The sequence below is a fragment of the Poecilia mexicana genome, unplaced genomic scaffold (assembly GCF_051168715.1).
Source record: "Poecilia mexicana isolate PSO_F unplaced genomic scaffold, ASM5116871v1 scaffold_1, whole genome shotgun sequence".
Lineage (NCBI taxonomy): Eukaryota > Metazoa > Chordata > Actinopteri > Cyprinodontiformes > Poeciliidae > Poecilia > Poecilia mexicana.
The window spans coordinates 15,043,080-15,059,505 of NW_028263370.1; the positions used below are offsets into that span (position 1 = coordinate 15,043,080).

The 16,426-nt window shown below is 39.8% G+C and overlaps 1 protein-coding gene across 1 annotated transcript; it reads right to left on the minus strand.

Annotated features, from left to right (window-relative positions):
* Positions 1-232: 232 nt before the first annotated feature.
* On the minus strand, positions 233-5,171 carry LOC106920767 (transcription factor Sox-10-like). The gene is made up of 4 exons (XM_014991985.2): positions 3,891-5,171; positions 2,901-3,603; positions 2,378-2,655; positions 233-1,874 (listed from the first exon to the last, which is right to left on the minus strand). The coding sequence occupies exons 2-4, from the start codon at positions 3,341-3,343 to the stop codon at positions 1,087-1,089; spliced, it is 1,509 nt and encodes a 502-aa protein (XP_014847471.1). The 5' UTR covers positions 3,344-3,603; positions 3,891-5,171; the 3' UTR covers positions 233-1,086.
* Positions 5,172-16,426: the final 11,255 nt, after the last annotated feature.

Here is a 16,426-nt window from a genome sequence, read left to right on the forward strand (position 1 = left end):
GTTATTCAGGTTGATAAAGCGGGAGAGGGCTGCAAAGGTGTAAACTGAAGGTGAAGGCACAATTTTGGCCGACATGTAGAGCCTTGTCCATGTGATTCTAATCCTAAAGTAATACCCAGAGCTGGCCTGTTACCCCAAAAGATTTGGTTAAGACCTCTAGATCTTAACGCAGGTGGTGGATAAATCATCAAAGTGTTGGTCATTTAAAACTCAACAAAATGTTTTACGTTTGTTTTTGTTTTTTTTTTGTTGTTTTCTTCAGGAATTCAGGTGATCGCCACAAAGCAAACAGAACTGAGGTAAATCTCCAAGGAGTCACACATTAAAATACTACATCTTTAAGAGCTCTCTTTCCCTGTCTTTTTCCTATTTTTTTCCCCATTATACACACTTATTTAGTTCAGCAAAATAGATTCAAAGGAAGAAATATAGACTGAGCTATCTACAGAATAAAAACAACAACAACAAAAGTTTCAGCTGTCCATTTTTGGCCATGAAAAAACAATCTTACATCTGAAATGAAACAGAACGTGCTTCTTCTTTTTTTTTTTTCTCCATAGCAGTGGTGCCGATCAGTGAAGATAGTTACACCAGTGATGAAAATAAATGTACTACTTGCATGAACACAAAAACACCAAATAATCGTTTAGTTTGGTTAATAAAATTAGATTATGTCAGTCTAAAAGCCTTTCACCTCCTAGTGTGATCAGAGTCAATCTTTAATCCAACACTGGTCCAATCCCAGCTCTCGCTCTACTTCTTGTAACGTATATACAAGTGCTGTACATGACAAAGTAAAAAATAAAATAGGATGGCACACGCTTGTTAACATTGATGTGTTTTTGATTGGCTGTGGGCCCATGATTCGCATTTCATTCTGCATGAGTCTCTGTTTTGTGTTAGCTCATGTGGACACTTTTTATCGTGGTGACTAAAAGAAACAAAACAAAGCAGAAAAAAACATGGTAAAAACCACTAATATGGCACAGATACACACATACAATTCATACACCCACATGTTTGCAGACAGATACAAGAGATTCACTCACACACTTCCCATATTTCCCACTGCTCAGCTGCTCTGCCTCAAGGTCTTGTGAGTGTGGTGTAAACAGGCTGCTCCCAGTGTGTGGGGCTGTGAGAGGGCGCCACGCTGGAGGGGTCTCCTATGGTAGTGTACAGAGGCCTCTGTGTAGGGCCCATGTAGGAGAATGCTGAATACAGCCCTGGGGCCTGGCTGGAGTGGGCGTAGTATGCCCCGGGGGCTTGGTGGTCTCCGTACTCAAACTGGGCCCTGGAGGCCAGCGAAGGGAAAGCGGAGCCATAGTGGGGGAGGCTGAGCGGGGTGTAGGTGACGTGGGTACCTGAGGAGGGGGAGGATGAAGCCTCTGCATAGTGGCTAGCGGACGCAGACTCGCTTTTGATGGGGGCCTTCGATGGATCCGAGGACGAAGGAGAGGCCTGAGGCTGCTGCTGCTGTTTCGAAAGCCAAGCCGAGTGCCCGCTGGCTGCAGCCAGGGCGTAAGCGTAGGACGAGGCGGAGGAGCCGGCCGAGGGGGCCCCGGCGCCACTCTGTGGGTGACCATTTGGAGGGAGGTACTGGTCGAACTCGTTGACATCAAACGGCTCGATGTTGGACATCACCTCATGACTGATCTCGCCAATATCCATGGTGCCGAAGTCAATGTGGGGTTTGGTGCTCGACGATGAAGGACCACCAGACGCCCCCTCAGCTCCAACTCCGAGGGTGCTCCTGGAACCCCCAGATCCTCCGCCCGCTCCTGTTCCGCCCTCCCTTTTGGCATCTGACAGTTTCCCAGACTGAAGCTCTGTCTTTGGGGTGGTGGGGGGTGTGGGTGGGCTGTGACCCTGACCTAGATACAAAGAAGAGAGACCAGCATTGTCAGGTGAACTTTGGCTTTGTTGTTGTTTTCATGTATTTTTGCAATATATGTTTTTTTTTAAGCAATAGCTTGTGTAGGTGCGTGAAATTGGAAAGAATTGAGGGTTCATTTGGTTGAGGCGACTTCCATCTAAGCAAAGTGAAAATGTATCTGAAAGTGAAGTGTAAAGAGAAGTCTACATAAAGACATCAATTAAGGTCTAAATACATATGAAAGATAATTGAGGTGAATCATATTTCTAAACAAACCTTGTGTCAGGGTTAAAGGTTTATGGTTAGGGTTTAAGTTGAGACTAAATTAGAACATGATTTATGTGCTATAAAGTTTAATTATATATTTTTACTTGGCCCTACATTGTTATCAAAGACATATCCATCAATGTCCATAATTTGGGAGGACTAGCTTTAAAATATATCTTTTTAAATTTTGATACATATCTTGGCTTTGTGCGCCAGGATACAGGATCTACACACCTGTGGGATGATGGTGATGGTGGTGGTGGTGGTGGTGGTGCAGGTCACCCAGGGGAGACCCAGCCCCACCATTGTGATCCAGGTGTAGGGTCTTGTAATGGGACTGGGAGTGGCTGGCCTCCCCTTCCCCCTGGCTGTCGGACTCACTGGCTGGGGTCAGTTTGCCATTTTTGCGTCTCCGGGGCTGGTACTTGTAGTCTGGGTAGTCCTTTTTGTGCTGTTTTCTCAGCCTCTCTGCCTCCTCGATGAATGGCCTCTTGTCGCTCTCGTTTAGCAGTCTGGGGGCGAGAAAAACGAGGACAGATTAAATCCTATACGTTTCTTGAGACCGCTTAAGTACAACTTCTACAAATGTAAAATGAAACAACTCAAAATGTGAATGCCTCTTTATTATTTGTGACTCAAAAGAAATGCAGCTCGCGTGCAGCGTCTCAAGTGTAAGCACATCATCATCCCTTTGCATTACATCCCGAAAGACATGGATGACATGCAGGGCTTGCCCTGCTCCTCCGCTCATACGAACCTCCACAGCTTGCCCAGGGTCTTGCTGAGCTCTGCGTTGTGTAGGTGGGGGTACTGGTCTGCCAGCTTCCTCCTCGCGGCTTGCGCCCACACCATAAACGCGTTCATGGGCCTCTTCACGTGGGGCTTCGCCTTGTTCCCGTTGTTCACGCGTACCGGCATTGGCACGAGCGTCCAGTCGTATCCGTCCAAAACCTGACTGACCGCCTCCCTGATCCCGATCGGGAAGCGATCGTCCTCCTCCTCCGACTTGGCCCTCGCTCTGCCTCCGTCCTCGCTGCCCGCATCCGCCACGCAGAGCGCGGTGAGCTGCTGCGGCGGGCCGCTCAGGGGGGAGTCCGGGCCGTGTGGCGCTCCGGGCTGACTCGGTGACAGCGAGTGGCCGTCGTCTGACCCCACGGGACTCAGCTCTGACTCTGACAGGCTGTGCTCCTCTCCCGACATAGTTTCTATATTTCTTCTTATATTATTATTATTATTTGTTTGCTTATTACACTGACAAAGCACTTTTAATGCAGTAGTATGTTTTAAATAAATAAAAAAAACAATCTCTTTTACTAGATATTGACCTGTTAAAAAGTTTATAGTGTCACCAATTAATGATTAGTTCTGACTCTTCTTGGGAAAAGTCATAATTATGAGTCCAAATATCCTTTCTCGATGTCCGGTCCTTTTTTATGTTTTACTTTTTTTTTAAATAGCAGCTAAAATGAAACAAAAAAGAGAGGAAAGTTTAACTCGATTAAAAATCTGACAATAAATGTTATAAAAGCTAAAATTTCTATGAACCAAAAACTTGCTGTTTACTTCAGGCAATTATAACAGGTGAAATGTAACATTTCCAAAGATAATCCAAAATGTCTAATACAATTTTATGCTAAATACAAATTAATGCCAAATCCGTTCCAGTGTAAATGACTATTGTACGTTACACATAAATATCGATATCATTTATGTCCGAAATGTTGCATTATAAAATTACATAACCTACCAATTTAGATGTCCAGTGGTGGTGTGTGTGGCTGACTGCGGAGCCGATGAATGGCTGCTCTGTGTGGCAACAGCGGAGCTTAAAGAGCGCCTTGTGAGAAGGACTGGGAGGAAAAAAAAGTGATTGAAACTGGAAAACATTCCCAAAGAGACAGCATTCCAGAACACGGCTAATCCCCGCCCCTCGGGGCACAGTGCTGCGCTCTGATTGGTTCTTCAGCCACGTAGATGTTGACTAAGTGGACCGAAACGCGTATCAGAGCTCAGTGCCCATCACTGTTGGATTTGCAGCAGAGGAGAGGTGAGATTTTTTACCTTGGAGTAGTTTAGATGAGTGTACAGTGCGTCCATTTAGAGGCAGGAGAAGGCCATCTTTGTTGGACGTGTTAACATGGTTCAAACAAATAAGCAATCGCGGGGAGAGTTATGGCTCAGTCATTTCCAGAAAAAAATAAAACATAAAAAAAAAAATATATCAATCGTGAAATGAAAAATGTAGTGGGCCAATTGTAGTACTTGGTACAATGAACATAGCTCCCAAATCTGCCACATCGATTATAGGAAATGCTGAAGAAGTCCACACGGTTGTAAAAATTTTGAGCCGACCTTCACTCTTTCCCTTAAATCCAGTGAAACACATTTTGATACCGCGAAATTAGTTTCCAAATTTCCCCGCATGCATCTGGAAATCTCAAAGGATACACTTTCCATTTTCAGTTAGCAAATAGAAATCACAAAAGTTTGATGTGCATTTGTATTTAGTCCAGTTAGTGATATCTCTGAATAAAATGTCCCCCAAGTCTGACACACTGACTTGGAAAACCCAAGAAAGGCTACACAGTTTTCAATTTACTTTTACAAATAAACATTTAAAAAGTGTGACCTGCATTTATATCTACACCCCTTTATTTGAAAACCCTAAAATACAAACAAGTCAAACACATTTTGATGAAATGAGTGGAAAACCCAAATTCGCTTCCTTTCTCCTTTTTTTGTTTGTTTGTTTGTTTGGTGCATATAGTATGGCGTTCATTTGTACAAAACCTTGTTTAATTCAATACTCATAAATAAAATCTAGAGAAACAAAAACAGAGCGGCGCCCAACACTTTATTTATGCGTAACAAATGATAAATAAAGTTCATTATAAGCCTCTGACACGCCATTATTAGTGTTTAAATTCTTGGTTGTTTTATTGTTTCTAAAACTGTCATGTAGTTTGTATTTAATGTATTTTTTTAAATGATCCCCAAGGTAAACTCATTCTAGATTGCTCTTTAACGTTAAAATTCTGATTAAAAAAAATAGTGTAAACCATCTTTTTTGTTTACAAGTGGGTCTTCGACCTCACTGAACATCTTTTCATTGAATCAAAAACTTTCTTTTTTACATTTTTTCAAATCATAACCACAAACTTCATAATGTGAAGGGAAAGGAAACATGTATTCACAAATGTAAGTCCACAAAGTCACTCTGATGCCCCTAAATAAAATAGTTAATGGTGCACTTTGCTCTGCAAAACTCCACTCTAAATTTCAGGTGAACTTTAAGTCAGTAAACAGCTCATTACTGAAACTCGAAAACAACATCAAAAGTTACATTACATCTTCTATGCAGTCTCAATGAATTTTACAGCACCTTGCCAAATTATCACCTTTTTCACACTGTTTCACATTCCAACAGTAAACGATGTGTTTATTGGAGAGCAGTGAATTCAAATGAAAGTGGGGCATAATGGTGAACTGCAAAGAGAAGAGAGAACTTTATTATTTGTAATTTTTTTTATTTATTTATTTATTTGTGTGTGTGTGTGTTTCTGCAAACAGTAATCCAGAAAAGTGTCCAGTGGATTTCTGATTGGGTTCCTCTTTACTCTGATAAAACCCGTTTTGATACAGTGATTATAGCACCTAAATTTGACGCTATTTGTGAAGAATGTCCCGTACATTAAGTACATCAAGCCTGTCAAAAACTGATATTAGACATTCTGTTATGTTGTTGATTTTTAAACGTTCATCTGCATTTTTTTTTATAATACAAAGAAGAAAAAACGTTCCCTCCTCTGCTAGGGAGATTTCGATCAATCTCCCTTTTGGATGAAGATGTGGAAGCAGCAACAAGAAAAGTTTAAAAAACAAAACAAAGCAAAAACAAAAACAAATCTGACTTTGACATATGGATAGTATGTTCCGTAATGTTTTCATTTTAAGACTCATTGTAAGTTCAGCAATTGCACCGTTCTCTTCGCTGCTGCGTGTCCGCATATGATGGCCCATTTTGCACGCTGTTTAAACCGTTAAAGTGTGGCCTGATGGGAAGCACCGTCTGATGAGCGTATAAAAGACGCACACAGACACACACACACGCATAGACACGCACACACACAGAGAGTCACCAAACGACAGCAACAATGACCCCTGTGTGTCCGATTGCTTCTTATGTGTAGCCCGGCTCTCAGTTTTCTCCCTCTCTCTCCCTGCTCCTTCTCTTTGCTCTCTTTGTCTCCATCTCAGGTGAATTGTAGCCATGTGATCAAACGCCCAAGCCTCTATCCATTAACCCTCGTAAATGAAAAAAATGGGGGGAACAAAAAGCAGTTTTGTGCTGCAAACATGGAAAAAAAATGATAACAGAGAGCGATGTGTGCGTCTTTCTCCCCTTATGTCCAAGACACAAGTGGCGCACACAGAGAAAATAGTCGGCGGCAGACGGGGACGCAAGGACCTCTCCCGCTGCGACACTATTCCCGCTCCTAATGTGCGCCCATCTGGATTTGGGCCTCGGAGGTGCTGATGGTGGTGCTCGGGATTGAGGAAGATGCTGGTGGAGGGGAGGTGTGGGAGTGTGTGTGGGGGGGAAAAACACCTTGCTTGCTTGCTGCACCCCGCCGGCTAAATTTCAGCGGCACAGAGATTCTGCGTGAGGCCTCTCAGGCTTGTGGAGTGAGTTGTGCTTTTAGTTTTGCTTATTTTCGTTCAGGTTGTTTCTACGGGAAACGGTTAGTATATATTCGTTTTGTTGTTGTTGTTTTTTTTTTCTGTGTGTTTGCAGATTGTTGAGGGCTGCGGTTTGATGGGGTCTGTTTGGTTCATGCTCCTGGATGCGCCATTCGCCTCCAGGGACTCTGTCAGTTTGAACCCGTTTCATTTGAGAGAATGTCATGAACGAATAATCTCTTTAACAAAGCTCATAATTTAGAATTTCAAGATTCGATTTAAATGTATTTAAGTACTGCTTCAACAATTATCAATGCATTCATATATTTTTAAATGACTATTAAGTTGATTATTTGCGTAAGAACTTTAGATATTTTATTAACTTGCTTTCAAGAGATTTTCACTTCTGAATTTCCCTTGAGTAGTTTTTTTTTATTATTATTATTAATCAAAGTGTTTTCGTCGTGCCGAAAATAGTGACAGAAAAGCTCTAAAAATGTCCGATTTTTTTTAATGCGTAATAACGAGATGCGTTGGGCTTAGTGGATAAAGCTGAAACAAAATCTCAACTTTAATTTCAGATTTCATATTGATTTTTGCAATATAATATTTTGAATTACTTAAGAACAAACAATCCAAATCAAAGATTTTTATCAAGGACGACAACATTATAAAGCTTTGCAGCTAAATCATGTTTGCAAATTGTCAACAAAATTATTGATTGATATGTGATAATCAATGCTGAGTAACCGGAGTGCCTTGAAACGCCTTTATGGCTTGACGCATGATTTGTAATCAGCTCACTTTCAGATGTTAAAAAAAAGAAAAAAAAAAAAAAAAAAGAATATTTATAGTCAAAATTATCTTTCATATGAGAAGTCTGGATTTTTAAATTTCATATGACAATGTCTGTTGTTGTTTTTTTTTTTGTTTTTTTAGCAATTACACATTTGGCAAAACTACCTTGACATAAACAGGTATTTTATGTCTTAAATTTTCCAATATTTCCAATATTTCAAAACTCAAATAATTCCGTGTAAAGTGACCATATTGCATTAATTTATACCTTTTTTTAAATTAAAGGCCTCCTGTACATTTAGCAGATAGCTTATTTTAAACAAATTTATGATTTTTATACTTTTGTACTTGATGCGTATCACTCAGACATTTTTACCCCTCTGACAGGTGTTTTAACGAGGCGATCAATTTGTCTCGGAAGTAAGTACTTGGATGACGTCATACAAACATTGCGCGAGTTCACGCGTTCCTCTCAAAACTATAGGCTAAAACACAAAAGGGACATGTTCATAAATATTATGCAGCACAATAGTTTTTTTTTTTTTTTTTTCCCTGCAACTTCCTCAGCATTTTATATGTCAGGAAGCCAAGTTGTAAGCAGGGTGGTTCGACAGTCGCTGACTTTTCACGTTAGAGATCCTATTTGGCCGGGGCGTTTCATTTGTGGACTTGGGAAATCTGACTTCTGAGGAGAACATAAGTATAGCATCTGCAAGTCAGCAAACCAGTCATTTACTAATTGTAATTCAGCTAAGTCATGTTCAATAAGTTTGGATATTACTGAAACGTTAATTTACTCAGTAACTCGATTCACAAAGAAAATATATAGATGATCTACAGTCCGGTGTTGTCTGTTAATTATGATGATTCCTGGCTTGTAACTGGAAACATGACATTTAAGATTAGAATATGACATCAGAACAAAAACAATTTTAATCCATAAATGCTGGCTTTAAAAAGAAATACTTAGAGGCTGTTATTTTCAAAACGTTTTGATAAGACATACAAGCCTAATCAGAATATATATTTTTGGAATTTGAACCTGACTTGAAAACTGTTAAATTTCCAAGTCATATAATTCCAAATTGGGAACTTGGAAAAATCAGCTTAGAGGCAAATAGAATTCCTTCTTTGCATTTTGCAAAACCAATAAGATTTGTAATTTGTATTGGTGTATTTCTCCCCATTTTAAGGCTTCAAACACAAGAGGAAGATGTTTATAATTAGACGGTGTACAGCTCTTTGCCTACTGCTGGCTTATTGTGGTACACACTGTCTGAGCTGTGTGTAAAACGGCTTAAACCTGCAAATTTCAGAGTTTTATGTGTGCAGCCATGTTGATTATTGAACTTGGGCCTTCTTGGAGGAGAAATCTGACTTTGTGAAGTCTGAGTTGCAAGCTTCAGGAAATGGTCTTGTTGCATTTCAAAGTGGTAATTTCTAAAAATTCCGGCATAGAAATAGAATGCATCATTATACACAATGCTCTGCTGTGGTAAAATCAAAAAGTTTCAAGTTATGACTATTTTACCTGCGACTGACATGTTGTCCAAATGTTGACTCTGCTTGTGCACAAGCAACAGTTTCCCGTCTCGAGTGAAACTATCATGAACCTCGGGGCAGCTGTTGCTTGTTAGAAAATAGAGCTCACATGGTTGCATCAGTAACTGTGCTAACCTGCCATGTGACTGCACTAATGGGCCTCTCCATGGCTCCGCAGACTGCTGTGTCACAAGAGTCTGCTTCCTGGCTCCTGGGGGAGAGTGGGGAGACGATGGGGAAGACAGAGTCTCATGATCAGGATGGGAGGTCACGGATCCTAGTGGGTCAAACAGTCAGCCTCAGGTGCACGCTCTGTCATGAGATAGAAATACTGGTTCACTTGGAGTTATTCTACGATTGGTCAATTCATTTCACCACAACATTTTGATAGAGGTGTTTTGTTTTTTTCTGATCAGGTGCTGGAGGTACAGAGGCAAATGGAAAAGTGAGAACATCCTTTAGCGTTGACCTCAATAGTTGCACAGATCTCTGGGGGAAATTCCTGAAATCTGATGAGAGACAAGAGGGAAAAACAGGCTGATACAAAGAAAGGGAGAGGAAGAGAGTTGGAGAGAGATGCAGATAAGCATGCACAGCGGTCAAATATTCACATGCTGGGTCACATTCTGCATTAAACTGATGCATAATTGCTGGAAAGTATTCACTCCCATGTCAATAGGCACTTTTGGCTTCAACTGAATGGCAGCATTTGTTCCAAGAGATGACGAACTCATTAGAAAGACTTTGAATTTGTAAGTCAGAACTGACATACTTGGCCCAGCTGCCTTAAAAAAAAAAAAAGAATTAATCAGTAAACGCCACAGCGTTTCTCGTGCTTCGGGTTGGCTGTGTATATTCTTGACTTCTGAAAAACACTGTAATTCATAAATGTCATTTCCTCTGAGGGTCTGTGCGAAGACAACACTTGAGGTCAGTGCTTCATGCTTGGGAAATTCCAGCTCCTAGGCTATTGCTGCCAATAAAAATGCGTCTCATGTGACTCTGCCGCCATTTTCTGGGACCTGTGTGATGAGCTCTGGAGACATTGTCTCTCTCATGAAACTTTCATGATGTCAGATTCTATGAAGCCATGTTGTGTTTTGTAGTATGCTCGCCTATTGAAATGTCAACCAAATTTTTTATATATATTTTATTGGGGTTTTATTTGATAGAATGACACAAATTGGTATCTAAAAAAAATTAATGTGTGTGGGGTTTTTTCAGAGTGGTAACTTGAAAAATCAGAGCTACTGGAGTTTTAATCATCCCCTTTTGCTTTTGCTCTTAGTTCAGCATTGAAGTTCTTGGTCTACATGTGAAACCTTGAACAAATCATCTCCTTTAAACATTATGGGGGGAGAATTATAGTGTAGTGCAGCCCTGGAACAAAACCTAGTGGAGGCTGCATATCACTTGAGACTAGAGTTGAGGTTCACCTTCTAGCAGTGCAGTGACCCTAAACATACAACCACAGCTTTGAAATGGTTCAGATCAAAGCATAATCATGTGTTAGAATGGCCTAGTCAAAGTTCTGCTCTAACTCTGATCAATACTTTGTGGCAAGACTTCAAAATCAAAGTCCACGTTCTGCAAAGAACAACTGGCAAACATTTAACATCTCTAACTGCAAGGATAGCAAAGCCAGCAGCTAAAAGGCTCTTCAAAGTGTTGATTCATGGGTGGCGTGTACAGATTTTCAGATTTTTATTGATAAAACCTTGAAAATCAATGTACAGTCTTTATTCCATGTCACATTTATCCACCAAATTATTTTGCTCTATCACTCTGATGTCCAACGTTTTTGCCATTGGGCCATATTTTCTATTATATTTTTTTAAAATTGGGATTACAAACTCTTTTTTTTATTTTGCTTGTAACTAAACAATAAAGTAAACATGCAATCTTTTACTGATTGAAGAAAAGCAGTCTGTATGTAGAGAAGAGCTCTGTAAAATATCGTAGATCCAAAACATAAAGATGGTCATGCAGATTTACCCGCTTAAAAAAAAAAAAGGAAAAGATGATATAGAGTGTGTGTTGGGTGTGTATGAATCACATGTGTTAGTGTATTTTCATCAGCAAGAACAGGATATGACACATTTTTACTTTATTTAGTCAAGTTTACTATATTGGTTTGCCCAAATCTGTTTGTGGTTGTGTTTACTCTCAAATAAAATTAGCAAAAAATAAAACATGGGCTAAAATATGAATACTTTTTGATGAACCACATATTTAACATCTTAAGATGAGTTTTATTTGACTGAATCTTTTTGGTACATACTAACTTTTTTTTTTTTTAAATGTGCATCTGCATCAACCACATCTGTTGGGAAATCAGTTTTAGTTCGTCCTTTAATTGCTGCTGAAAGCCGCACAAAATCATTCAAAAGGCCCCAAATGCCCCCCACCCCCAACCCCCACCGGGGCCACACTTTGGGCATTTTTTTGGTCTATCACATGGAATCCCAATAAATTACATCCAAGTCTGCGGTTGTAATGTGACAAATTCCGAAACAGTTTGAGCATTATATATGCTTTGACAAGGCACAGTATTGACCCGTTGAGAATATATAGAGGCTCAAAATCTTTATAGTCTGAGGACAGGGCTGAAGTCTTTGGGTGCAGGTGCATTTTCGACTTATCTCTTGATTTATGCAGCATGTAGACTTTTTAAGTTGTAGTGATGCAGTGACAAACCCATCCATGGGGATGGATTAAAAAAAAAAAAAAAGAGAGAGATTCTGCTATCTGACCTCTGTCACTCCCTTTTTTGCCCATTTTCACCAAGTGAATTAGTGCAGCTGCACCACACTTAAATGGGTGCCCCTCTTTTTTTTTCTTTTTTTTTCCCCTCCAAGAGTGTATGTGACCAAGCATGAATCCTCCCTTTGTGCTCCATCTGCAGAGCCCTCCTCCGCCCCCAGTGGTTTCTTGCCTTCTTCATCTTTTCTGTTTGGGGAAAGAAGGGGGCTTTCGGTCGCGATAGCGGCAGCACTTGGTGAGGTGGTGGCGGTGGTAGCGATGGTGGTGGCGGGGGACGAGAGGGGTCGGAGGGGGGGGAACTTGTTGGACTGCATTCTTGTGCAGCTGTGGAGGCTGGTGCAGGGCGAGGAGGTGGAGGGCAGAGCAGGATCATCATTGCATTGCAGGGCACCATGAATGGTCTATTGTTCGGCCTTTTGCTGTGTCTACGTCTCTTTGCCACGACTTCTGCTACGCTTGGAAGCGACAGAGGAAAAGCATGTGAACACGAAAGAGAGAAATCTACAAACTGCACATGAACGTGATAACAAAAAAAACCTCCCCTCTTCCCCCAAAACCAAAGTTTGAGTCAAGGTCCGAGAGAGAGAGGGGATGACGGTGTCTCAGGTGAAGAGGGAAGTTAAATCTCGGTGTCATGATGATGGTGATGATGATGATGATGATGATGATGGTGGGGATGATGGGTTTGGAGACAATGATGGCATTCAGGCTGCAACTTTATGACTGGTTTGCCCTTCAGTCATACATGCCAGCGTGCTGTTTAGTCATGCATTTATGTTGACTCCTGTCCACCCTGAAATTCCTCCATGAAGTTCAGCAAAGGCAGAATCAGCAAGTGCTTGTTTGATTACAAAAAAACATGTTATTTCTCAAATAATCTTTTTTTTTTCTTGATTGTACAAACACTTCAAACAGAGTCGTTTCTGTAAGTTTTCACTTGTCTTTCAAGACTTGTATCCCTCCGTTTGTTTTTTTTTTTTTCAGTCATAAGAAGAACTGAGACAAACTTAAGCTAAACAGAGAAGGTCAGCATCAGGTGGACCCAGGTGACCTGTCAGCTCAGATTTAATCTTTATCTTCAATCAGAACAGAGCAAATAACCGGGAGCTTATTGTTCTGGATATGAAAGGCTGTAGACAACTTCATTAAAAGCTCATGAGACAAACGTTTGTATTATTTTGTTTAATTTTGAGGCAGTTTTATTTTTAGACTTAATGTTTGTCTGTAAAGAAATACTAACTGAATAATCTTTGCAAGTCTTTTTATGAAGCCGAATGCTTTATTTTATTTAACCATATATAAATTTAGTCATCTGATAAACTGCCTCCTGTGCCTGAAAAGAACAATTTTGCTTTCATCAGTCCATAAAATGTTGCTCTATTCCTCCTTAGCCAGTCAATGTATTGCTTGGCATGTCAGTTTTCGGCAGTGCTTTGTGGGATCTTCTTGTCAATAACTTTGTTTCACTTCTTTTTTGCCTAAGCAGCCCATCTCTGAAAGGTCTCCCTCTCCAGTCAACGTTTTATTGTCAAAGGAAGCTGAATATCTTTGGAAAACCCACTTTTCTCAGTTTCTAAGAATAATGTACTGTTATCAGGTTGTAACATTCACTGCCATCGTTGCTAAATAAGTGCCACCTGTCTGACACGTGTTGTTTTACCTGAAAGGATGACTTCACTCTCTGACTTCATTGACTTTCAATTAATGATTGTCTTACACAGAATCAAATGTGAGTTTGCTGATTTTCTATTACTTCACTCATCACTAGTCCATTATTTGTCATGTGGAAGTTGAAGTTTTGTCAAAAACATTAATCATCTATTTAGAGATTCCTTTTGGCATGTACATGTAAAGTGAAGTATAAATTTCTACTTCTAGAAGAGATCATTCAAAATAACTTAACTTCATATAAATTAATCATAGCTGCTTCTTGACCTAGAACAAGTTTATTTCTATAAAGAAAGAGACATAACTGGTGTAAAGTTCTTCCATAGAAATGCTATATGTGTTTAAACTGATTGCTATAATACAAAATGACTTTTTTTATATTGTTTGTTGTTTGCATAAATTCCATGTCCTGTCTTTTTGAGTTCTTTTATATTATCAAACACTTTGTGTCTTTTGGTGTTTTTATGAGCAAGTAAAACAAAACCACAGATTTCAAATGATTGGTAATTTTCATTGTTTTATTAAAATCAGGAGTGTTTTTGGTTTTGCCTCCTCCTCTGAGGTCACATCTTTTTTTCTTTTTTTTTAAAAACTGGAGACTGTGCTCGAAGGATTTAAATGTGAGCTGAGTTGAAACTGCAATCATTAAAGTGACATTTTTGGGGGGAAAACAGATGTGATATGTGTGTCTCTTATTCCAAACATAACTTTTAAACGCTGTTTGGGGTCAGTATCTGGAGCACAAATTTATCTCTGAGAAAGAAGTAGTAGGGGGAAAGCAGAAAGTGGATTTGACTTTCCCCATCATGAGTTCTTCTCAGAACATTTAATTAGTCCGTGTGAACGAAGGAGAAAGAGGGCGAGGGCCCGAGGCTCTGAGGAAAAGATGACTACATGAAAGAGGCTGTTGTTGTCAGCGCAGACGGCGAGATAAAAGGCAACAAGACAGAAAGATAGATGGAATATTTTGGAGACAAGAGTAAGAAATGTGGTGATTTATTGTTGACTCCTTGTCTTTGCTCTGCTGAATGTGAGCTGGCCTAATGTCATAATAAATTTTAACAATTATACTGGGTATTAAAGTGTTCTGCAACAGCTGCTCCAAGCAAAGATATATCAAAGATTTTAAAATTAAATGACACACTAAGAAAATAATAAACTGGTTAAAGGCGCTATGCAATTGATAGGCCATAAAAAAAAACAAACAACTAAATAAAAGACCTCTGGGGAATTTAGCTATCTCAAGTGTCAAGAAATCTATTTCTAAAGTGAAAAATAGCAGATAAACAGGTCATATTGATTTTCTGGTATTCGTAGTTGTTTTTATTTATAGATGCTATTTACTCTAAATACAAACTATAAATGCAATGGTGGCAAAAAAACAAAAAAGCAAACAAACAAAAAAAATAGAGAAATGTGTACAGCTTTGACTGCAGGATCATAATCTTTCACAGAAATTGTTCTTTAACAACAATCCACCATTATTTCGAGTACATTTATTCAGTTGGGGGAAAAACCTTAAGAAATATTTAATTATTATTAATAACTCTTTTTAAACTAGCCAAAAATGTCACTGAATAATTTTTGGGTCATAAAATATCTAATTGATTTTTTGCTTCCTTGAGGCACAAATAAGATGCATCCGGCTGGATTAGGACACATGATTTCTTACCACCCTCCATAATGAGCAGAAGGGTGATAAAAAAAAAATCAAAGTCAGTGTTAGAAAATGGCAGCAAAACGTGTCATCTTGGTATCACCAAGTCTTTCAAACAATTAATAAATGCTTGGGAACAATGTCAAAAAAAAAAAATCCAAACCGCCACAAATGTGAACATATCATAATCATAAACAATTTCTGGTAGATGTTATTAACTTATAACTAGTTCTTTTTTTTATCAGTATTATGAAATTAGAAACAAAACAAGCTCTTATTTCTTGCTGAAAAGTTACTTGTGAGTTATTTTTTTCTTACTTCAAATATTCTAAGATATTTGCACTAGAAACAAAAATACTTAAGATTTTGTGTTTTTACATTCTAATTCAGCTCATATTTATTCAATGTTGTGGATAATTGGCTGATTGGCAGTGAGATAAATTGCAAAACAATTTTCAAGCAAAGTGCTGGGAAGCTAAAAGGGGACTAATGGAAATAGACAGTGTGCAAAAGAACCAGCTTAAATCAGCAGTAAGAGCCACCAATCTGGTGAGAGAGGTAAAATAAAAACCGTATATCTTTGGCAGTTTTCTTGAGAAATTATTGGGAATTCTTTTCCTTTCGAAATACACGCAAAGCTATATTTGATGGAGAGACAGGACAAACAGGAGACAGAGAGGAGCAACCAGAGGATGTTTACCCCGTGGTGTTTCCCAGCATGGCTCAGCAGGCCTCCTCTGCTGAGCTGAGCAACGCTGAGCTGCAGACAATGCTCCTCTGTCCACCCAGTGAGCCGCTCCGCAGCTCCACAGCAGACAACAGCTTATTATGAAATCAAAGATTCCCCAGCCTCAGCTCTCGGTGCCTAAATACTGTCCCCTGCTGTGCACGCACGCCCTGTCACCAGCCCGAGGCCGCAAACAGCCAGTAAGGCCGGAGAGGCCAAGCAGATATCCAGGGGTGTCACACACATGAAAGCACGCAAACACACTCACACACTCAACCTACGCCAGAACGAACGCACAGCAGCTTATTAGGCAGGATGCTGGTCTGCCATTGGGAGTCTTACGAAAGGTTGGGAGGTCACACAGCTGCTGCCCTCGCGGACACTGACGACGGAGGGATGTGATGGTACGGATAATTAACCAAGTCCTGAAAACAGACTCAGAGCAGGA

Excerpts from the sequence above, each read along its gene's own strand:
- LOC106920767 (XM_014991985.2), bottom strand. The coding sequence starts at position 3,343 with ATGTCGGGAGAGGAGCACAGCCTGTCAGAGTCAGAGCTGAGTCCCGTG. Across the intron at positions 2,656-2,900 it reads ACCCTGGGCAAGCTGTGGAG|ACTGCTAAACGAGAGCGACA; the intron begins GTTCGTATGAGC and ends TCTCGCCCCCAG. Across the intron at positions 1,875-2,377 it reads CCATCACCATCATCCCACAG|GTCAGGGTCACAGCCCACCC; the intron begins GTGTGTAGATCC and ends CTTTGTATCTAG.